Genomic DNA, 24,941 nt, shown 5'->3' with positions numbered 1-24,941 from the left:
GACTATCCATTATGTCTCTTATGTTTGCAGAGCTTTGACATAATCAAGATGGCAGGTTTAAACACTAAAAACCATGGAGTTATTAAGAATACAGACGGGAATTCTGTTAGTTTCAGTAATCCTATGAACTGATGATTTAGTTAACAATCTGGAAAAAGTAAATACAAATATATTTTAAATGAATGAATGGAAAAATTCTTCGAATGGGCAGTAGGAGTATTAATAGCAATTTTTATTGCACATTGGAGCTTGAACTTTTGGTAAAACATGTGAAACTAAAGAAATATTTTACATTCAAATTCTTGCTTTATACACAAGAATTTTGTCTTAGGGTTGGATAATATAGAGATAAAAGATACATCCCCTGTCCTCAAGAAGCTCTTTGTTTAAATGGAAAAAAAATCGTCATCCAAAAGTGCCATGCCAAATACTGGGTTAGAAGCAAAGAGTCTTAGAAGCAGTAAATGTTGAAAGTGAGTTTTTGAGATGATCAGAGTTGATGTGGTCAGGCAGCGAAGGGGTGTTTCCAAGGGAAGCAGCAGCATGTGGGAAAGCACAGAAAAGTAAGATGGAAGCAGCTACATTTGATTTACTTTCTATGAGTGTAAGTCCACGGGATCTTATATAAAGTTTCCAGTTCAGCTGAGAAATAGGTAATTTTTTGAATTACATATTGTTTTTGTTTTATATTGTTTTACAGCATGGCCTCACACCACTTTTGCTTGGTGTTCATGGACAAAAACAGCAAGTGGTGAAATTTTTAATCAAGAAAAAAGCTAATTTAAGTGCACGTGACAGATGTGGAAGGTATAGTTATTTCTTTTAATCTGTGTGTTGTTCGAGATTGATAGCAGTCACTCAAGTCATAAATAATAAATTAGTAAGATTAAATTATACTTATTGGGACATAGTGATGAGTATCAACACAAATCAGTTAAGTAGAAAAACAATTATTTGGACTGGGCAACATGAAGAACAGTTTTAGTAGGATTCATCTTCTCTTATTGTATTGACTGATGTTATTTGTTGTATGATGTTTTTGGTTAGATGAGATTATGTTAGTTAAAGGGATTTCATGTTAATTTTATGAAATGTGAACTTTAGCTTTTAGTTTACTTTATGACCCAGTATTGAACTTCTTAACCTTTTCTAGTAGTTTTTAACCTCTGTGTCTTATATGCTTTTCTGCTAAATATGCTGCATGAAACATAAATAGGAGTTGAAAATCCTTTTTTCTATTCAATGACTCTGCTTTAAGTTGCCTTGTTTGAAGAATATTAATGTTAGATTATCCCTACTTGACAATTAATTGCTATTCCCACATACTGTGGGTCCAACAGCTTTTCCTTTTTTATTTCCAGTGTATTTTGATGGTTTTATTTTTAATTGGTATGGAGAGAGGGAGTGAAGATAGTTTTAAGTGGATACACTTTTCCTTTAATGAAGGCAAGCCGTAGGTGGGTGATAAAGAGAAAAGAGCTAGGCTTTGAATTCACACAAGACTGGGTTTAATCCCTAGCTTTCTTACTTGGTAAGTGTGTGACCTTGGGAATCTTATTTACCACCAAATGTGTTGTCATATATGAAAAGTAGGAGAATATATCCTTCAAATTGATTGTGCATAAGTAAGGAAGATATATATGGCATTTAATTCAGTGCCTAGCACATGCTTCTTGGCATCATTAACTGAAACTCCTATGACTATTCTTACCATTATTATTAATATTACTGCTTTCAGCAAGCAGAGAGGTCTTACTTATCTTACCCTCTAGCTGATTTTCTATTACAGCATATCAATCTAGGGAAGCTGTAAGGAAATTTTCACTTATAACTTTGTCCACTTCAGATAAGTGGCCCTAGCATTGTTTTTTGCCCATTGAAAGACTTTAAATTAATGTCTTCTACTTTCCAATACCTCACCGAGATAAGAGGTTTCCTTGTTGTCCCTTCCTTTAAACCTTGTTGGTATTTTACAAAGATGAACACTTAAGCACCCAAGTGCTTGTGTGTTTTAGTGCATGTAAATCTTTAATTCTGCATGGACAGGCAAGATGTTAAGTTGATCAAGTATATCAAATTAGCTTTTAAAATAAGTTTATTACAGTTCCTAAGGGAGAAATTATCTCTGTCATTTTAGAAATGCTCTGATACTTGCTGTACGTTGTGGATCAGCAAGTATAGTCAGCCTTCTACTCGAGCAAAATATTGATGTCTCTTCTAAAGATCTATCTGAACAGACGGCCAGAGACTATGCTGTTTCTAGTCATCATAATGTGTAAGTGTTTACATTAAAAGGCGAGTTAATGCTAAATTGAGGTTTAAAATAATTATAACAATAACATCTTACATATCAGGTGAGATGTCATAGTGCCGTTCAGCTAGTTTTAGAGTGGCAGTCAGTTAGTCCCCTGCATCAGCCAGAAATCAGAAAAAAAGCAAGACAATTTAGAAGTACCAATGGATACAGGATTCTTTATCTCAGGACTTTTAAGACCTTGATATTTAGAGACCCCAACATTGTTCATTTCATCCAAGTATAACACCTATGGATGGGATTAAAAAACAGTGTCATATCTTTCATTTTTCTGATTAGTTATTTGGGTCTTGAAATGTCCAGCTTAACAAAAAACCTTGTACTGTCTTCTGGAGACTATTTCCTGCATACTCCTTGAATTTTTCAATAACTGAAGGGATTCACTAAATACAAGGAAGACAGTCCCTTTTTTCAAGTCAAAAGGAGCAGAATAAAAAGGACATTCCAGTCATTTTGATGTTTCCCTTGTTTCTGTTGCTGCGTTGTTGCCACTCAAACTGGTCCTGTTGCCTGGTAATGGTTGACCTTTGACACCAAGATGCCCTTACTGATTCAGATCCCTCAAGTCTTTAAGTTCCCATATCTATGCTTCTATGCTCAGCCATTGTTCCCAAAGCACCAGCACCCTGCTCTGGCAGCTGGGTATCCTGACTTGATCTGCAGACAAAGTGAGCAAATTGACACTTGCCCCCATATTCAGAACCTAATGTGGAAACCACATCTTAGCCAAGAATTAGCTGAGACCTTCATGGTACAAAATCCTTTGAGGCCGTTGTTGGTCTTTTCTCTGGCAGATATTAATTAGGCTTGTTCTAAAGGGTCAGAGGGGTTCAAATAATGTGACAGAAAGAGATCAGTGTTTGTTTCTTCTTCTTTGCTATCAGATCTGTACTGTGAGGCACCTTTATATTCTCTATAGAACCTTAGGCAGTAGAAAGTCCCATATGAACCTTCTCCAAGCAGTGACTCCCAGTTGTGGTCGGCCCTTGAGTGATCTGTTTTACATGATAATGAAAATCGTCCAAGCTACTTTCATCTGTAACTCAAGATTTTAAAATATTTTCAAATTCTACCTCACAGGGAGCCATTGAAGAGAATTCTCAGAATCTCAAGTAGGTTAGTTGGACTTAACAGAACCAAGCCCTGTGCATGACTCATCACTAATCATGTGTAAAAGTAGGGCTTTGTGCTTGCTTCCGCAGCACATATCCTAAAATGGGAACAATACAGAGAAAATTAGCATGGCTTCTGCATAAGGAAGCAGTACAAATTTTTGAAGCATTCCATAGTTTGGTCAGTCACTGGAAGGTCATTTGACTATTTGCTGACTAGCTCTAAGGAAACAGTGTGAATCAAAGCAAAAAATGGGTACCACCAAAATATTGAAATTGTGATTTGCACTAAAAAAATAGTCATGTAAGATGGTCTATGAGGTGATTCAGAGCTGAATAATGCGTTTGGTGCAAAATATGTTGTTAGTGTGTATGTCAAAAATTAGAGAATGTCAACTTACAACTTCTTCATGGAAACTAAAAAACATATAGGTAGAGTTTTGGTCTCCATGTCAGCTGGAATTGAACATCAATATCAACTATTATCCTAAGAAACATCTGCTGGCTCAGAGTTGGAGTCGGTAGAGAAGGATCACTGGTCCAAGCCAGGTCTTAACATCCATTGGTTTTTCTGCCCTTGGTGTGATTGGTCAACTCCGTAATAGTGGACACTCACATTATCTACTTTAATGAGATATTTATGAGTAAATTTAGTTACAAACTAAGACGTAGTTGAGATGCCCAGAATTATAAGCCCTAAGGAGCAGGAAAACTAAGAAGCAAAATTAAGACTTAATAACATTTGCTGAAAACTATAACATTTGCATATTAGAACCTATGAACAAAATATGCATTGGGTTTTATTTGGGATTCCAAGATAATTTTAGTTATAATGTTTAGGAACAGATTATTCCTTTGCTTTACTATTTCTCTGAGCATTTAAAAAATGTTATCTTGTTAAATCTTTGTAACAACCTAGTGAAAGAAGGCAGCAAAGTCCTCACTTTGTTGAAGAAGATAAGCAAGTCATCCAAGAACAAATAGCAGCTGTTCATTATGGAGCTAGGACTTAAGCAGAGTTGGAACACTTTCTAGTATGTCATGCTAATGCAAGCTAATTTACTGGGTCACACTGCTCTCAATTTATGAGCATTTCACCCTACATTTTTGTCTTCTTAGAAGCTTCAAGAGAAGTTTGTAGAATGTACTCATAAGTGGATGGGATAATACTGTTAAGTTCTGATATTATGATATTGTTTGAAATACTCTAAGAATTTTATATTTGGTAAGTGTTTTACATCAGTATTAAAATAGTAATTTGGTTTATTACATTTTTATACATAGAATTTGCCAATTACTTTCTGACTACAAAGAAAAACAGATGCTAAAAATCTCTTCTGAAAACAGCAATCCAGGTAACACTTGTGATAGTGAATTACTTTAGGTCAGTTGTCCCCGATCTTTTTGGTACCAGGGACTGGTTTTGTGGAAGACAGTCTTTCTATGGGCTGGGGGAAGGTGGGGATAGTTTCAGGATTATTCAGTCATGTTACATTTATTGTGCTACTTTATTTATATTATTATTACATTGTAATATATAATGAAATAATTATACAACTTACCATCATGTAGAATCTGTGGAAACTCTGAGCTTGTTTTTCTGCAACTAGATGGTCTCATCTGGGGGCAACATGAGACAGTGACAGATCATCAGGCATTAGATTCTCATAGGAAGCACACAACCTAGATCCCTCGGGTGGGCAGTTCACAACAGGGTTCATGCTCCAATGAGTACCTAGTGCTATCACTGATCTAGGAAGGGGCAGAGTTCAGGCAATAATATGAGCCATTATTATTGGTTGGCTGTAAGTACAGGTGAAGCTTCCCTGGTTTGCTTACTGCTCACCTCTTCCTGTGTGGTGTGGTTCATAATAATCCATGGACTGCTACCGGTCTGTAGCATGGGAGTTGAGGACCCCTGCTCTGAGTGGTCCTACCATAGATAAAAAAGTAAAAGTAAGGAACTTTTGATCTCAAAAGAATGCTGAAGCAAAGTTACATTACATATGCTTGTCCCAAAAAGGTCTCACTATTACTGACTTCATTCCTCCTCATTTGAAGTTGGAAAGAGACACATTTACTTTGTTGGAGCAAGATGTGCTCTTCTACCTGCTGGTTAGTTGTCATGATAACAGCAATTTTGTTAGAACAAATGCTCTGCTACCATTTGCCAAAAGATTGTCATAATAAATATACAAATTTCTCAACTCTAGGCTCAGGAGATTATAATAAAATTAGAAAAATCTTTCACAATAACAAAAATGCTAGTATGCTACCTGGTTGTGGACACCTAATACATTGTATAACCCAAACGGTATGAGGACACCTTTAATTTAGCCATCAATTTATCAAAGAACTTTTATAAGTTTGGTTTTATAAGTTGCAGGAGATAAAGACGGAGCAGATGTAGTTTTGATCCTTAAGGTGCTCATAATAGAGTGGTCTCTATTTCATTTCTGTGCTTTTTCAATACAATTTACAAAGAAAATATTTCCATTTATGTTTTCACTTCACTTAACAAATAACTATCAAATGTCTTTTAGATACTAACCATTTTTCTAATGCAACAGAACACAATTAAAAATACAGACAGGAGTTTGTTATTATCATTGCCATTATTTTTTTATTTCACTACTTTATTCAGTTCTTACTGTGTGCTAGATGCCCATTGGAAGCTTTTAATTTATTATATATTGATTATGTGCCAGACATATGTGATGAGGAATGAAAGTTTTGGTAAAAAAAAAAAAAAGTAGGTATGATTCAAGGGAAGCATGCAGAGTGAGAAGAATTTTTCTAGGTAAAAAAGCAGAGGAATAATGTTTGACAGAAGGAACATGCAACAAGATTGTGTGTTGGCCAGAAGGAACATCTAAGGAGATTGCCTGTTTGGCAGGAAGGGCAGCAAGTGCAAAAGACAAGATGCTTGAGTGAACTTTGCAGGGTTTCTGAGCAGTTCACTTTTGCTAGCACCAAAAGTGTGAGATACCAGAGGTTGGGAATGAGGTGAATACTTGGGTAAGGCAAGTTTATGACAGACTTTTTAATACTACAGAAATGAGTAGGTTTCGTCCTGTGGGCCATGGGAAGTTTACCAGGTAGAATGCTTTGGACTGCAAATACTGATGAACAGTTGTGAAAACAGTAGGAACCAGAGTTGTTTTGTTTGTTCAGTGATATCCTAGGGATCCCTCTTGTCCCTCTTTCTGTGCTGTCGACAGTGTTTTATTCATGTCTCCTTTCATGGTCGGGTAATCTGCAACAGCTCCAAACATCTTGTTCTCACAACACAACATCTCAAGGGCTTCTTTTCTTCACCTGTGTTTTCTAAACAGGGAGAAAACTTAGAAGCACACAAGGGGCTTCCTGTAACATTTCATTGGCTGTGTTACACTACCTGCTCATTCCCAAACCAGGCACTGGGAATGCAAATACGTGATTAGCTTAGAATTAACGTTTCTCTTTCTGAGGCTGAGGAGGGAGATTGGGATAATAAACATCCCAATAGACTTGTGTTTCTTCTGCAAGAAAGAATAAGGAATGGCTATTGGTAGGGAGTCGACAATGTTTGCTGCAGGGGCTCATTGGAGACATGGGAGCAGGGGAGTCACAAGATTAAATTTGAGTATTAAGGCATTCTGATTATGGTGTAAAATGGGTTAGCAAGCTTTTCCTGTAAAGGACCAGGCGGGAAATATTTTAGACTATGTGGTCTCTGTCATAACTACTTACCCCTGCTGTTGTCTGCTGTTGTAGAGTGAAAGCCACCATGATTCTATGTAAGCAAACAGGCATGACTGAGCTCCTATAAAACTTTATTTACAAACCATAAGGCAGATTTAATTTGGACTGTGGCCTATAGTTTCCTGGGATTGGTGGAAGGTTACCATGGAAAGAAACCAGGAGACAAAGGAAGCTTTTGCAATAGTCAGCTATAGTTTCCGTCACACATCCTTGGACTAGTATCAATGTATTATAAGGTTTTCACCCATCCATGGTGGAATAAAATTAGGAATCTCAGTTACTCATTTTAATATGTTGGTCTTTGTTTTTATGGTGTTATGCCTTTTTATTTGTTTTGCTTAATTTTTTCATGTAAGAACTAACATTAGTAGTTGACGGTTTTCTTTTAAATAGAAGCCATTTTGTAAAGTTTATGTTCCCAGTGGCAGTGGAAATATAAAGCAGAGGCAGAAGAGAGGTATAGTCCATATGATTTAGTGATAATTGAATGAGAAGGGCTTGGGGGACCGAGAGAAATGTCAGATGATTTACAGGTTTCCAGGTCGTACACTAGTATTTAACCTGGACATGAGGAAGGAGTAGGAAATTTTCTGGTGAATACAGAAGAGCAAAGAGGTGCAGGTCAGCAGAAATGACCATTTTTTTCCTATGCATGTTTAATGGAATATTCATGTAGTATATTTTGAGTAGGTAATTGGATAACCAGCATTTATAACTCACATCCTACTACTTTGACTCTCAGTAACAAGACTTATCAAAGATCAAAGAATCTGAAAGTTGATGAAAATGTCATCATTTTCATCATCCATGTGTATCACCATCAGTGACCAAAAGTCGGCATCTACAGAACACAGAATTGGGATAGGTGAACTTAATAGATAAAGATGAATATCAGAATTGTGTTCCTCTTAGGGAATGATAGTCTCCATGACCTGTGTGAGTCACGGCTGCCAGAAAAGAAAGAGAGCAAGGAGTGTATTAAAGAAGCACAGCAAATTCAGTCCTAGAGTGCCCTGCTTGACTTCATGTCATAGTTCTGATTTCTAAAATACTATTTTCTGCAAAATATGCTTTCTGTTTTTCCCTTCTTGTAGCCTGCAACCAAACAGAATCCCTTCAGTGGGGCATTTTTGTGTTCTTCCTTTAATAACAGCAACATATAAATAACAAAAAGAAGTAAGAGAAAGAGTGTTTTTTTATAGGCTAGTATTTAACATAAACTTGAGAGTGAGTACCAAGATTATACTTAGAATTTACAGACCGGGTAGGAAGACGAGATAGAAATCTGAAGATTACTGACTCAAACACAGTGTAGTTTCATTGCTTTATTGTCACATCTCTGAATTCGCAACTAGGAGTTATATTCGTATGCACTATAACTTTAGAAAGCACCTTCCCAAACCAAATATTAAGTGATTTATTGTAATTTCTTTGACTTATTATAGAATTGACTTTCCAAGTGCTCATGAGAATTATTGAGAATTTGCTACATAGTAACATCTCAGCTGTGTCCACAAGAGCTATCTGTCACCTTGTCTTAATGACTATTGGCTCACTAGGAATATTGGTTTTGGCATTAAAATGATATTTTTCTAAATGCAGATAGGACCAGGATCACTCTTGAACATTAATGTCCAAGCATCTTAAAATTACACATCAGGTTTCATAATCTGACTTCTGCCCCACTCTCCATCTTTAGCCCTTTTCCCTGTGTGCCCTTTCTCTGGCATTACTGAGCTGCTGGTAATGTCCTACTCACTCGTTCACTCTTTCAGGCCTCACTCCTGCTCTTGCTGCTGTGTGGAATGCTGTTACCCTTTCCTTCCCTCTACCGCTTTTAATCTGGCTAGCCTCAATATTTCAGTCTGTGCTTGGGCATGTGTTCTAGAAAAGCCATCCCTGATATGCTTTATTTTCATTGTTTTTAAACCCTAATGCCTAGCATGTATGTAGCAGGACTCAATAAGAAATTTCTGAGTAAAATGAAGACTGTTTTTACAAAGATGATGTGCAGGACTGTTCTCTGCAGTCTTGGAGCAGAGGGGACAGACATGTGGGGGAATAATGTACAGTTCAGGTGGTAAAGATGTGGTAGAAAAATCAGTGAAGTCAGAAGGCAGCCTCAAGAAGGAGGTACCTTTTTATCTGGGGAAAGACATGCAGAATCAAGGAAGACTTCACATATCATTGTTTTAAAAGATGAAAATAAGGCCAGTTGTTGTGTCTCACAACTGTAATCCCAGCATTTTGGGGGGCTGGAGGAGGTGGATCACAAGGTCAAAAGATCAAGAACATCCTGGCCAATCATGAAACACCATCTCTACTACAAATATGAAAATTAGCTGGGCATGATGGTGCATGCCTGTAATCCCAGCTTCTTGGGAGACTGAGACAGGAGAATTGCTTGAACCAGGGAGTCAGAGGTTGCAGTGAGCTGAGATTGTGCCACTGCACTCCAGCCTGGTGACAGAGAAAGACCCTGGCTCAAAAAAAAAAAAAAAAAAAAAAAAAAGAAGAAGAAGAAGAAAAAAAAAAGAAAAAAAAATAAATTTGTCAGAATAGTAGGGGGAAATATTTTAGATATTAGGAAGACATTGTGCACTAATACAGGTGTCAGTAGTAGTTTTGGAAATCATTTATAAGGTACTATTGTTGCAGAAAACAGGAGGCAGGAGAGACCCAGTGGGTGAAACAGGAGGATTTTATTTAGGTGCACACCAGTTCAGTGGATTTGCACCCAAATGCTGAGTCCTGAACAAAGACAGAGCCTGGCTTATAAAGGCAAGCTTACAGAAGCAGAACAAAGGCAGTTAATCATATAGTGACAGTTTTGCAACCTCAGCATAGCTTGTGACTTTGCAACTACATTGAAGGAAAAGAGGAACTTGCAAAATATAAACATTTTTACAAAGAGCTATGAGTAAATGCTGAGGGGAAGGGGAGACGGTAAAGGAATTTGTTTTCTTAACCTTGCTCTGGGATGTCTGGACCCATACCTGTGGGCTCTGGCTTCTTGGACAGGGTCAACATGACCTTACCTGGGCCCTGCCTGTTACTATCCTTAGAGTCAGAGTAGCTAAGTGCAGGAAAACTTGTTTCTCTTTAAATTTCCTTTTCATTACGTTTACTGCTTCATGATTAGGAAGTGGAGAACAACATACTGTGTTACCTTATATGTTTCTACTGTATTTTAAAGTTGTGTTTCTGGTGGTTTTGTTCATTTATGTTGGGTGGATGAATTTGTGAGTGAATCTCATCAGGCGTCTCCCCAAGTGGTTTGTTGAAGTCTTAGAGAATGATTTCCTAAGTAACTATTTCATGAAACACTAAACACTCAATTTATGAGATAAAATAAAATGTTGTCTTAAATCTATTTTTATAAAGGCAATAGTTTTTAACTGTTCTAAGTGGTTCATTTTAACTGAATATATGGATTTCTCAACAGAACAAGACTTAAAGCTGACATCAGAGGAAGAATCACAAAGGCTTAAAGGCAGTGAAAATAGCCAGCCAGAGGCATGGAAAATTTTACATTTAAATGTTTGATTTAATGTTGTTTTCTTTGCTTTAATAATATTAGGTAGTCCAAATGAAATTATCTTTCAGACTAGGTTTTGAGAATCAATAGATTCTTTTTTCTAAGAACTTTTTAATAGATTCATAAAATTTAATAAATTCAGCAATCTCATTAACAGAAGAATCAATAGATTCTAAGTTAGCATTTGAAACTTAACTTAAAAAACATAACCACCATAAACTTTAAAATACTCTTACTTTACAATATTCTTATTTAAAATATTCTTATCTGCCTTTTTGATTAGCTTATAGGTAATCTTTCCTTTTGGAATAGAGGCAAAAGAAATTCCAGAACTTTGTTCTTTTATTCTTACAACACCCTGACATGATAAAGAAAGTAACATCAATTATTGGATTATGTTATTAAGCAAAAGAATTATGAGCAATGTAACACTGATGGTCCCTGAGCTGGATTCGTGGTTGAAGAGTAATCATGGCCAGTGATTGAAAATCTGCAGTTTTATATTGCAGTCACTGATAGCAAGGTGAAAGATATATTCTGCCTTGTGATCTCTCATTGACCTCAGCGTTTCTCTTCAGGGAGGGAACCAGGTCATAAAAGCAACCCAAATGCCTATTACAAGAATCGTATCTTGCAGAATGGGACCTTTGGTGTTAGTGCAGAAACACAATAACATTTGAACTTACTGCAGTTGCAGAAAATCAGTACAGATTATTAAAATTTTTATCCACTGTCGTTAGTACACATTAGAATATATTAGAACTGGACTTAAGCAGATAAACTAGATACATAACACTATCATATTACAACATATAATCTCAATTAAAATTTAAGAATTTGCATTTCTTTCTGTTTGGTGTTGATTTCAGCTCCTAATAATTGAAAGCATGCCTACAATCCAGTTAGTAATCTGTAGAGGCTCACTGGTTAGGGTTTGGTGAGGTAAACTCTTTTCAAGTGAGGAAGACTTTGCAACACTACAAATCATCCGCCGATGCATTTTTGGCAGATTTAACACGTAACAAATTAAGTGGAGTCCAAACAAATGGTGACAAAGTTAAGTTTGCTGGTTCATGTTGATCTTCTCCCGTTTACTAAGGTGAATTATTTTTCCCATGTTAGTCAGAAGCCAGTGATGTGGCAGTAGCTGAACGTAGATTAAAAAGTTAATTTTTAATTTTAATTAATTATTTATTTTAACAGTTAAATTTTAATTTTAATTATTTTCTAATTTTTCATTGTCTATACTTGATTACTTAAAATCAACTTATTTTTAAAACATGCATTCCAAAAGAGGAAACATCACAGAAATACAACAAATTAACCTTCTATTTTTGCATTTGCAGGAAATGTCTCAAGAACCAGAAATAAACAAGGATTGTGATAGAGAGGTATACCATTATATTCAAACGTTTCTGTTGAATTAGATGTTTACATTATGTTGTTTAATAAAGTGTTGTAAGTATAGGCATACATGATCCTATCATGTAAGTAGCATAAATCATCAGTGAAAAATTTAATATTTAACTCAGAAAGAATTCTGTAGATTGAGTTTTAAAGAGATACAAACCCCAGAAATATTCTTTCATTATTATGGAATAATCCTGAATGGTGCCGTAAAGTGCTAGGTCATGCGACTTTAGGAGCTTTGGATCAACCATTTTATCTTTCTTGGTTTTAGTCTGATTATCAATAGTTAATGTGGCTAAAGAAGATAATTTCTTATTCTGTGTATCTTCCAGCTAGAAAATCGTATGGCTATGGAATGTGAAATTTGGGGAGCATCTTATTTTCTGGGCATCCACGCTTGTACCTCAGCAGTTTCACTCTGCTCCTTGTGTTGTGGCGAACTTTGGTTCCCATGTTTCAGTGAGAACCATCATGTTTTTGATATCCCAGGGACCAAATGAAAAAAAATGATCAAAGGCAGTGGGGGAGAAGAATATCTCAGTGCAGAAAAGGGCAATCTTCCTTTCTATTCCTGAAGCCTCACAGTGTCTCATCCTCTAAATCTGACTGCTTAATGTGAGATCTAGGTGGTAAAGACAGAAGAAGACACATTTTGCATCTTTGTCTTTTTATTTGTGTGTTCCCACGAGTCAAATGGGATAAATATATATATAAGATTCTGAAGAGTCGTTGGGAATAAAAGCACAAAATGAAGGAGGGCCCTTTTTGAATTTTGAAAAATTCTATTTTATTCAGTCAAACAGAAATGAAGCAAATTTTACAATGATATGATAATTACATCTTAAAATTAGAGGGTAATTGTTCTGTATATATGATCAAACTTAAGTGTGAAATATTTTTAATGACTACAATAATGACAAACTGAGTCAATTGATAAAATCAATTAAAAAGGTTCTTTTTATTCAATAAAGTGAATATCCTTAATATCCTTAATATCAAACTTCCACTCAAGGCTGAAGAAGACATGAAGAAGCACGGAAGTAATAATATGGGATTACCAGAAAACCTGACTAATGATGCCGCTGCTGGCAATGGTGATGATGGATTAATTCCACAAAGCAAGAGCAGAACACCTGAAAGTCAGCAATTTCCTGACACTGAGAATGAAGAGTATCACAGGTAAGCCTATGGCAACATTTAATAGGAGATAGCCATATGCTGTCAAACTAATCCTAATTTGGGCTAATATTCATGATTAAAAATTTTGTATTTTTCGTAGGATATTCAGCCTTGCCTGGTAATCAGAAAAATGAAAATCAGCAAAAAATGAGTTACCATTTTTTCCAGTCATTAATTTATTTGAAAAATAATGAGTATTGGCAAATGTGAGGGGAAAGGAATTTCTTTACGTTTTAGTGAACTTTTATTTTAGCTTCAGAGGTACATGTGCAGTTTGTTATATAGGTAAACTGTATCATGAAAGTTTGGGCTACAGATTATTTCATCAGCCACATAATAAGCAAAATACCCAAAAGGTAGTTTTTTGGTCATCTCTCTCCAGCCATGCTCCACCCTCAAGTAGACCCTTTTGCCTGTTATTCTCCTCTTTGTGTCCATGAGTTCTCATTGTTTAGTTTCCACTAAATGAGTAAGAATATGTGGCATTTGATTTTCTGTTTCTGCATTAGTTTGCTTAGAATAGTGGCCGCCAGCTCCATCTGTGTTGCTGCAAAGGAAATGGTCTCATTGAAAAAGACATGTCGTACACTGTTGGTAAATGCATTTCGAACATTAATTGAGTAGCATATTCACACACACATATATAACATAGTAAGGATATATATGTATATTAAGGATACTTGTATAGATTTGTTACGTATATACTTACATATAAGAACATTTATTACAGCATCATTATATCAAAAGATGGATCCTTATCAGTAGGAATTTATCATTATTAAAAGCAAATCCTTACCAATAGGAAATAGCTCAATTTTCATTCCCAGAAAATAATGTAGTATGGAACCATTTTTTACAAATGAGGTTAGATCTAGAGTATACGGATTATTTCACAATTAAAATGTATTTAAAACCTTTGCTTTGATAACACATCTTAAGATAATTTTGTTAGAATTCTTGTAATATCTGCTGTGTTGCAAATGGAAGCTGCATGCTCCATTGACACTGTACCTTGATTGCTAGTTATTAAATTTTTGTTGTCAGTGCCTGAGTGCTGAAATATTGGATCTTCAATCTGAATATTGCCAAGGGATTGTATGGGGATCTATATTTAATATAAACATTTCAGTATATTGGGTAAAACTTTTATTAAAATGTATCAAAGGATCTTTCATCTACTAAACCAGGATTTGGTCAGATTTTTCTGCAAAGAGTCAGTTAGTAAATATTTTAGGCTTTGCAGACTGTATATATAATTTTGAGACAGGGTCTCTGTTGCCCAGGCTGGAGTGCGGTTTTGTGATCATGGCTCACTGCAGCCTCAACTTTCTGGGCTCTAGTGATCCTCCGACCTCAGCCTCTCTGCTAGCTGGGACCACAGGTGTGCAACATCACACCCAGCTAATTGACTCTGTGAACTGTAGAGTGAATAAGCGTGGCTGGGTTCCAAGATACTTGACTTACAAAAACAGGCAGTGGGATTTGGCCCACAGGTGCTAATGTGCTGGCCTTGCGCTAAAAGGAAGGTGCTGCTAATGCAGTAACTCTTATTCATAAAAGTGTCCTGCATGTGTGACATTATCCTTCCTTTTAGAAAAGGATATATTTCAGTATTCACCACACCACATTTTTCCACAGTGACTTCATATAATTTTTAAAATTTCATTTGTAACATAAGATTATTTTCTGCATTTCTGTCACTTTATTCCTGTTAATAGAACTCAGTAGTTGACTGTGATCAATTACTTTGTATATTTGATGAGTATCAACTGTTCTAGAATTGGCTGATTTTTATCAAGCCAGAAATACTCTCCTTGAAACGTTTAGTGTTTCTTGGTCTTTATGTATAAGCATGAACATAGTGATATTCAGCTTATGGAATCTAGAATTGTTTAAGGTGACTTTTAGTTCTATAGTTTTAAGGATTTAACACCTCAGTCTGGCATTTTTAATGCCACATGTGTATAATTTTATAACTTTTAAAATATATAATTGTTATGTAAAATTTGAAGACTACACCTGTTATATAAAATTAGAAATTAATTGTCTATTATTTTCCATGACTGTGGAAGAAAATTACAACATTCTCAGCCATGACTTCTAAGTATGATGTCCTTAAAAGAACTGTCTAAGTATGATGTCCTTAAAAGAACTCATGAACTCAATTATCTTTTCATTCACTCTTGATCGCACACCAGTAAGTCTTCAGTTTCAGTACTCCTCCAACGTTGTTTTTCCTCAAGATTATCACTAATTTTTTTCTGTAATAAATCTAGGCATTTTTCGTACACTTCATTTTATTTAATCTGTTAGCAGAATTTGAGCCAATGGAGGACATCTCCTCTATAACAGCATCTTCAACTTGGCTTCCAGGACCTCAGTCCCTCAGGCTTTTCCTCCTGCCTTTCTAATCCATTCATCATGGCCTCTTTTGCTTGCTCCTCCTCATCTTTCTCCATTTGGACATTGTTTTTTCCGAGGGCTCAGTCCTCAATCTTCTCTCTCATGACTTTTTCTTTTTTTGAGACAGAGTTTCACTCTGTCACCCAGGCTGGAGTTCAGTGGTGTGATCTCGGCTCACTGCAACCTCCACCTCCTGGGTTCAAGTGATTCTCCTGCCTCAGCCCCCTGAGTAGCTGGCATTACAGGTTGGTGCCACCATGCTCGGCTAATTTTTGTATTTTTAGTAGACACAGCATTTCCCTATGTTGGCCAGCCTGGTCTCAAACTCCTGACCTCAGGTGATCTCTCTGCCTTGGCCTCACAAAGTGTTGGGGTTGCAGGCATGAGCCACTGCACCCAGCCCCTCGTGACTTTTTCTACCGTGTATATGCTAGTGATTTCCAAATGTATGTCTCTGGCTCAGATCTCTCTCCCTAATTCCAGATTTCCATATGAGCCTGCCTACTTGATATCTCTATTTGGTTAGCTATTGGGTATCACACACTTGTCAGACCCAAAATTGGGCTACTGATGGCCTTCCTGAAATTTACCCCTCATGTAGTCTTTCCTACTTTGGTTAAGGGCAACTCTTCCAGTTGCTCTGCCAAAAATCTCGTTGTCATTCTTGACTCATCTCTGTCTCCATCTCTGACACCTTACATCTATTCTCTCAGTAAATCTTGTCAGGTCTATCTGAAGAATATGTCCAGAAGCCAGTCATATCTTCTACATCTGAGCCACCCTCATCTGCAGTCTACATGAGTGTCATAGACTGGTAATTGATAGTCCTGGCTTTTAAAAACTTCCCTTTTCATCAATTCTTAACTCAGTGGATGTACTTAAAATATAAGTCAAATTTTGTCAGTCCTGTGCCCCAGCCCTTCTGATTGCCTCCCATTTCACTCTGAGTATGTGTCAAATTTCCTCCTAATTATCTCCCTTGCTCTGCTTTAGCCACACTGAACTTCTTGCCATCCCTTATCTACCCCTAGTGCTTAAAGACTCCAAGCACACCTCTGTACTTGGCAGTTCCCTGTGTCTGGAATGCTTTTTCCCCAGATATCCTCCTAGCTTACTCTTTCCATTCCTTCAGTTCTTTATTTAAAACCTCCTTTCTGCTAAGAAGTAGAAAAAGGGTAAAAAGAAACACATTATGGAACAACCACTTTCTGAGGAAGAACCATGTACTACCCAGATGCATCATGCTTAAGATTCAACTGGGAGTGTACCAGGGAGGCTCTCTAATGTAACCAAGGGAAGGTTCAATGAAACAAAGTGATTTATCATCTCTAACTTCAAATCCATTTGTATCTTGACATCAACACTCTTAACCTTATATCATCATTTCTTAGAGTCTTTGATATACAAATAAAAGGTTTTTTGTATTAGAAAGAAAGAAATCCCCTTTCTCAGCAGAGACTTTTCTGACCATCCCAACTTTCCCACCACCCTCCCCATCAAACAAATAAACATTTCATTTTCCTGCTTTAGTTTTTTCTCCTCTAACGTACTGTATATTTTGTCTTCTCTGTCTGTTGTTATTGTGTGTTTATCTCACTCTCATGAATAAGGATTTTATTTTTCACTACTATATCCTCACTGCCTAGAAAAAGGCCTAGCGTATTAGATGTAGCTACCTAATAAATCCTTATTAAACGAGTGAATGGAGTTTATCCTGGGTATGTTGTTTGATTGATTCTCACTTTAAAATTTTGACATGGGTCATTCTATTAGTTTTGTCTGGTAATTATATGCATTTTAATTATTGTTTTGGCTTTTTATAATAAGCTACATTCTTTATATTAATTTTTTTATTTAGGGAGAAAAGCCCAATATTGTGGTTATTCATTATTTATTCTTTTATTTGTAATCATAATTGTAATTATGGTAAACTGAGTCAGAGGAATTGCAAACTTTACTAGTATTTTATTTGATTTGATTTTTGAGATAGAGTCTCACTCTATCACCCATGCTGGAGTGCAGTGGTGGGGTCTCAGTTCACTGCACCCTCCGCCTCCTGGGTTCATGTATTTCTCCTGCCTTAGTCTCCTGAGGAGCTGGGATTACAGCGGCATGCCACCACACCTGGCTAATTTCTGTATTTTTAGTAGAGACTACTAATTTCACTTTGTTGGGCAGGCTGGTCTCGAACTCTTTACCTCAGGTGATCCACCCACTTTGGCCCTTCAAAGTGCTAGGATTACAGGCATGAGCCACTGCACCTGGCCACCTGCTTTAAAAAAAAAAATGGGGTGGCACATTTAATGGACTTACAAATTCTTTTCAAGGGATTATGAACCTTTGGTATTTGAAATAAAAAGACAGAGATGGAAATTTTTTGCTTCCTATAGTAAGAGGAATACTGGTCCGGCACTGGCTATTCTGATGGAGCAGGTGCTGCTGCTTGGCTGTATTTCAGAAGCAAGCTGCTCACATCTGTATTGGTTGGTGAGCAAGACCAGTGGTCATTGATTGGTTGATTAGATTTCAAACTGGCTCTGGGTGGCTTCTTGTTACCATTGGTACAGGTCATTTCTTTCCTAAGTTAGACTCAACTTTAACTGAACATTTTCTGTTTAAAAGTTGCCTTCAATTAACTATGTTCAAAATGAAACTATTTTATATTCCAGAATTTTAGACCTCATTTTAAAATTGTGGTCACGATGAATTGGTTAATAATAGCTCTCAGGAAGATCTATTTACATTTTTTAAAATACATATTTCTTTGCATAATTTATTCCTTAAAATTAATTGCCTTGTTTCTGTTATTGGTATTTCTAGAAGCTTTTGTTCAAGTCCTAACATAAACTCCAGTAGGAGGTTTTAGTCTCTTTGTCAGTTAATATATGTATATGGTAGTGATATTCTCTTTTTAAATTCCTTTTCTTGTTCACTGTCTTCTCTGTACAATAACAGTAATATTCTTATGCATTTTTACCTCATTAAAAATAATTACAGTTTTCAGGTCATGTGATGCCAACATGTTTGTTCCTTTTGCTTGGTGTGTGTGCTGCTATTCAGGCTCTGTTGTGGTTCTACATGAATGGCAGCTTTTTAAAATAACTCTGTGAAGAATGACATTGGTACTTGGATAGAAATTGTATTGGATCTGTAGACTTCTTTGGGCACTATGATCATTTTCACAATATCAGTGCTTTCAGTCCAGGAACATAGGATGTATGTTCATTTATTTGTGTCATCTCTGATTTTCTTCAGTGGTGTTTTCCAGTTATCCTTTTATAGTTGACTCACCTCCTTCGTTACATATTTTCCTAGGTATTTTACTCTTTTGCAGCCATTGTCAAAGGGACTGGGTTCTTGACGTGACTCGCAACTTGGTTGTAGGTAGTGTATAGTGGTACTACTCATTGGTATTTGTACATTTTGTAGCCTCTGAGACTTTACTGAATTCATTTATCAAGTCTAGGAGTGTTTTGTAGGAGTCTTTAGGGTTTTCTAGGGATAAGATCATATCATTGGTGAAGAGATAATTTGACTTTCTTTTTTCCAATTTGGATGTCCTTTATTTCTCTTGCCCAATTGCTCTGCCTAGGACTTCCCAGTTTTATTCTTAACATGCATGAAATAAAAGTAAAATCAAAAGTGATTAATGATTACTTTATTTCACATCTCTGTCGCATACACAGATAAAATTAATTCAAAGTTGTATGTTAAAAACACAATATTAGACCCTGTCTTGTTCCAAAAGGAATTTCTAAGTTGTCTATAAAATACAGAGGAATCAAGAATATAAGTGGAAAGTGTTTCCCAAAAATAAATATAAAAAGTATGGGTTAACACAGGGCTTCCCAATCCCCAGGCCATGGACCAGTACCAGTCCCTGGACTGTTAGGACCTGGACCACAGAGCAGGAGGCTAATGGCAGATGAGCAAGCAAAGTTACATCTGTTTAAAGCCACTCTCTGTCACTCACATTACTGCCTGAGCTCCTCTTCCTGTCAGATCGGTGGTGGCATTGGATTGTCATAGGAGTGTGACTCAAACCTTGTTGTAAGCTGCTTACACAGGGTATCTAGGTTGTTCACTCCTTATGAGAATCTAATGCTTTATGATCTGTCACCATCTACTGTCACCCCCAGATGGGACCATCTAGTTGCAGGAAAACAAGCTGAGGCTCCCACTGATTCTACATTATGGTGAGCTACGTAATTATTTCATTATATATAAGTAATAATAGAAATAATATGCACAATGAATGTTATGTGCTTGAGTCATCCTGCAACCATCCCCCAACTCAGGTCTACAGAAAAATTACCTTCCACAAAACCAGTCCCTGGTGCCAACATGGTCGGGGAGAACTGGGTTAAGAGATGTGAGACCCCTTTGCCTTGTCTTGGATTAATGTGCAGATATGCATTGTGTGAATGACATCTGATGGCACCATGTTGCCCTGTAGATCATTTTAGGGACACCTCCAGTATTTCATGAAAATCAAAATTTCTTCTAGTGATGAACAAAATGATACCCAGAAGCAAGTTTCGGAAGAACAGAATGCTGGAATATCACAAGAAGAGATTCTGACTGGTAAACAAGAGCAGATGGAAGTGGCTGAAAAGAAAATGAATTCTGAGGTATTTTCTTTAGTCATTTTCAAATGTTTTAATATGTGTATTTATTTAAAAGACAACTTTATGTATTTTGGAAAGTACACAGGATTTTTAAAACAGAAGTGCAATGTTTAGATGCCTACGTGTACATTGTGGAAGGGTACAATGCTTAAACAGTTATGAATAAATGCAATTCCTATAACTGACTGTAAAAATATTAGAAAAGTAGTATATTGATAAAACTTTCTTCAGAAAAAGGAACTTAAAGAACTTTAAGAAATTGCTTCTGTCCAAATATATGCATAGCTAAGGTTCTTACAATGGTGTGGTTGATAGGTTAGATATCAGAGTATAAACCCAATTTTAAAAATATATGCAAGCATATTAATCTTATATTTTATGCATCTGGTTTTTTTATAATTCAGAGAAAGGCTTTTCCAATTCTGAAATTCTAAAAATCCTCTAGTGACTTATTTTTCATGGTCTTTAAATAAGTATTTCAACTTTTTGGAATTTACACATTTTTAGATTTGAAGTTTTGTCCAACTTTTTTCCAGTTAAATATCCACTATGGGAATTCTTTCCTTATACAAATATAAATGTCATCCTTTAATTTCAGAAGAAATCATGATATGTCATTCTCTTGAGTGCTAATTAAAAGTTCCCTTTGTTTACTTAGGTTTCTCTTACCAATAAGAAAGAAAAAGATCACTTGCATGAAAATCGCATGTTGCAGGAAGAAATTGCCATGCTGAGACTGGAAGTAGACAGAATAAAACAGCAGAGCCAGCTAAGGGAAAAGAAACTTTTGGAGGAAATTGAAAGTGTGAAAGCAAAGAAAGATAAACTTCTAAAGGCTGTAAAATTAAGGGAGGATCATTAACAAAAATCAGCATTTCAGTACAGTGGACAGCTTAGCATTTTGACAACTGAGAATAATGATAAACTTCTTAAGGCTGTAAAATTGAATGAGGAAGCATTAGCAAAAATCAGTATTTCAGTAGAGTGGACAGCTTAGCATTTTGACCGCTGAGAATGCTCAGTTCTGAATTGCAGAATGTAAGACACAGCTAGGAAACACTGGAAATGGAAATCCTATCATGTCGCTTTAGACTGACTACTGCCCTACATGACTGTGATCAATGTCAAATAGATGAAACAGACTTCTTTACAGAGAACAAACACGAACAGGTTTATTTACAGGAAAAAATGAATTCTCATATATCTAACCTAAAAGATAACAGTGAGATTCTTTCTGAACAACTCTAATGTTGACAGCAAAATTAACAGCCTAAACATTAAGCTGCATCACACAGGATAAATTCTGAGAGACAAGATGGGGCAGGCCCCCATCTTTCCTGTTCAGACAACTTAGTCATTCTAGTGTGTGGGCTTTGGAGACTACAAACCCATCAAGGGCAGAAGAGATCCTGTGGCACGGCACAGCTGCTTTACCAAATCATGGCCAGACTGCTTCTGTAAGCAGGCCCTGATCCTGTTCCTCATCACTGGACAGGACCTCCCACCTGAGGCCTCTAGCTACCCCCACCAGTGTTCCCTGGCCAACGGAGATTTGAAACCTTCCTGGGACAGAGTTCCCAGAGAGAGGGGAGGGCCACCACCTTTGCTGTTTGGGCACCTAGCCGTTCTGGCCCATGGGCTTTGGAGAGCCCAAGCTGACCAGGGGTGGAAGTGGTGTCTCAGTGCAGCACAGCCACCCTCCAAAAACATGGCCAGACTCTTGTTTAAGTCAGTCTCCAACCACGTTTGTAAACACTGGGTGCAGGCTTTCAACCAGGGTCTCCAGCCACCTTCACTGCTGTTCTCTGGCTGACAGAGGTTTCAGACCTCCCTGAGTCAAAGCTCCAGGGGAAGGACCAGACTGTCATCTTTGCCATTTGGACAACTTAGCCATTTCAGTCTTCAAGTTTCAGAGTGTCTGAGGCAACCAGGGGCTGAAGTGAACCCCCAGCACAGCATAGCCACTCTACAACAATGTGACCAGACTTCTTTTTTAAGCAAGTCCCTGTTCCTGTTCCTCCTGACTGTTCAGGACTTCTCAACTTGCCTCCAGCCACATCCTACAGGTGTGTACAGATTGGCAACTGGTTCATACCTCCGAGGTGCAGAGCTCCCAGAGGAAGGGGCAGGCTATCATCTTTGCCTTTTTGCAGACTTCACTGCTGATACCTTCAGGCATTGGAAAATAGGAGGCCATTGGGGACTGGAGTGGACCCCCAGCATACCACAGCAGCCCCACAGAAAAGTGGCCAGACTGTTATGTGGGTGCCCATTTCCATATCTCCTCAATGGGTAGGCCCTCCTGGCAGGGTCTCCAGCCAGCCCCCCACTGGAACTATCAAGCCTGTAGCAACTTGGCAATTCCCTGGACTGAGCTTCCAGGAGCAACTGAAATCCTCTCTGCCGCTGCCTCTGCAGTGGAACTGCCCTTGCTTCCCTCAGAATATCAAGGGAGCAAAGACCCTAAGTGCCATATCCACACCTCCAACAAGCTGCAGTTGACCCAAGGAACACACCAGTCCATTTCCCACAGGTACCACACACCCTGCACTGTTCATCACCAGACAGGGAACCCTGACTTGGGCTCACAGCACAGACCCTCCATCCTGGGGTGATTACATTAAGTAACTGCTAACTTACATCTCTCTCGGGTGGAGCCTCCAGGAGACAAAGTTGTAGAGCAACAAGTCAGTTGATATGCAGCCCAGAGGGCAGGGACAGCTATCTCTCTAGCTCTGCTTGCTCTTATGAGACACTTTATCCAGCACTTAAGGAGTGCTGCGGTCAGACCAGCCCTGTCTCATGTGCAAGATTGCCCAGCACAGATCAGGTCTAAGAGTTACCTTTTTTAAAAAGGGGAGTTTCTTAAAAAAGAAGTCTGGCCATGTTTGTGTAGAGCAGTTCTGCTGTGCTGGGGTTCACTTTTGAGAGAGTTCTCTGAGACCTGATCTCTGCTAGGCAGTTTTGCACATCAGGTGAGGGTGGTCTGTCCTCAGCACCCCTTAGTCAGCTTGCCTCTCCCAGGACCCCAGCCAGGCCACACCTGCTTACAGGACACTCTCGGGTGCACACACCATAGCTTCTGTACCAGTGGACCATGCCTGATTAGTGGAGAGCTGCAGCAAGGTGGCCCCTACAGCCATGCACCAGCCTGCACATCACCTCTCCATACTGCAGCCCTTTATATGGAAACTTCTCACATCCCTTTGCTGTGTGTGTTTACACAGGTGGGTTTTTCTGTACTTGCCCTGATAGCACATGGGAGTGCAGCACACACCCCAACCCACACCAACTGCCACTGAAGACGAAGCTGTGGTTGGAACAGAGCCAAAAACCCCATCCCTGTCAACATCAAGATATGGGTAGGAATAAAGTTCACTGAGTGAAAGAAGTACGTTTTCATCCAATACAAGGAAGCTAAAAATCATTGTACAACACTGCAGGAGATGACAGACAAAATAGGCAGTACAGAGAAAAACATAACTGACCTGATAGAGCTGTAAATCACACTACAAGAATTTTCATAATGCAGTCACATGGTGATTGTGTGTGATGGCATTATGAAAATTATTGTAGTGTGTGTGGGCACCCGAGAGTGCCCTGTAAGCAAGTGTGCCCAAGCTGGAGTCCTGGGAGAGGCAAACAGACTAAGGACGGCAGAGGTCTGACCAGCTCCATCTCATGTGCAAAACCACCCAGCAGAACAGACGAAGCAGAGGAAAGAATCTCAGGTCTTGAAAACTGGCTTTCTGAAATAAAACAGGCAGACAAGAATGGGGAAAAAAAAAAGAATGAAAAGCAATGAACAAAATATCCGAGAAATATGGGATGATATAAATGACCAAATCTGTGACGAATTAATGTACCTGAAAGGGATGAGGAGAATGGAACCAACTTGGAAAACGTACTTCAGAATATCATTCGTGAGAATATCCCCAACCTAACCAGACAGCCAACAATCAAATTCAGGAAATCCAGAGAACCTCAGTAAGATATGTCACAGGAAGATCATCCCCAAGACACACAGTCATCAGATTTTCCAAGGTCAAAATGAAAAAAATAGTACGTTAAAGGCAGCTGAGGAGAAAGGCAAGGTCACCTACAAAGGGAATTCCATCAGACTTAGCAGACCTCTCAGCTGAAACCTGACAAACCAGAAAAGATATTCAACTTCTTAAAGAAAAGAAATTTCAACCCAGAATTTCATGTCCAGTAAAATGAAGCATCATAAGTGAAGGAGAAATAAGATCCTTTTCAGACAAACAAATGCTGAGGGAATTCATTATCACCAGATCTATCTTACAAGAGCTCCTGAAGGAAGCACTAAATATGGAAAGAAAAAACCATCACCATCCAGTACAAAAACGCACTGAAGTACACAGTCCAGTGATGCCAAAAACCAACCACATACACAAGTCTGCAAAATAACCAGCTGACAGCATGACGACAGGATCAAATCCACACATACCATGATTAACCTTAAATGGAAATGGGCTAAATGCTCCACTTGAAAGACACGGGGGCAAGCTGGATAAAGAACCAAGACCCATTTGAGTATGCTGTCTTCAAGAAACCCATCTTGCATGCAGTGCCATACATAAGCTCAAAATAAA

General features: G+C 37.8%; 1 protein-coding gene and 1 non-coding gene across 3 annotated transcripts in view; both read left to right on the top strand.

Moving 5' to 3' along the window:
• Positions 1 to 22,030, top strand: part of LOC139358609 (POTE ankyrin domain family member G-like) — a 30,341-nt gene extending 8,311 nt beyond the window's left edge. Inside the window, exons 5-13 of one of the 2 annotated variants that reach the window (XM_071079833.1) lie at positions 701 to 807; positions 2,138 to 2,275; positions 4,711 to 4,781; positions 10,616 to 10,686; positions 12,055 to 12,099; positions 13,131 to 13,297; positions 20,208 to 20,331; positions 20,987 to 21,133; positions 21,242 to 22,030. In XM_071079833.1, coding sequence (XP_070935934.1) covers positions 701 to 807; positions 2,138 to 2,275; positions 4,711 to 4,781; positions 10,616 to 10,686; positions 12,055 to 12,099; positions 13,131 to 13,297; positions 20,208 to 20,331; positions 20,987 to 21,133; positions 21,242 to 21,325 — 954 coding nt within the window. In that variant the 3' untranslated portion in view covers positions 21,326 to 22,030. Of the gene's footprint in view, positions 1 to 700; positions 808 to 2,137; positions 2,276 to 4,710; positions 4,782 to 10,615; positions 10,687 to 12,054; positions 12,100 to 13,130; positions 13,298 to 20,207; positions 20,332 to 20,986; positions 21,191 to 21,241 lie in introns of those variants that run through there. The other variant, XM_071079834.1, reaches the window with a different exon arrangement.
• Positions 3,501 to 3,607, top strand: LOC139358990 (U6 spliceosomal RNA). The gene has a single exon (XR_011614489.1). It is a non-coding gene; the product is annotated as a U6 spliceosomal RNA (small nuclear RNA).
• Positions 22,031 to 24,941: the final 2,911 nt, after the last annotated feature.

This window comes from Macaca nemestrina, chromosome 15 (assembly GCF_043159975.1).
Source record: "Macaca nemestrina isolate mMacNem1 chromosome 15, mMacNem.hap1, whole genome shotgun sequence".
Taxonomy (NCBI): domain Eukaryota; kingdom Metazoa; phylum Chordata; class Mammalia; order Primates; family Cercopithecidae; genus Macaca; species Macaca nemestrina.
Note: the sequence above shows the minus strand (reverse complement) of the source record. Positions and strands in the feature narration are given on the sequence as shown.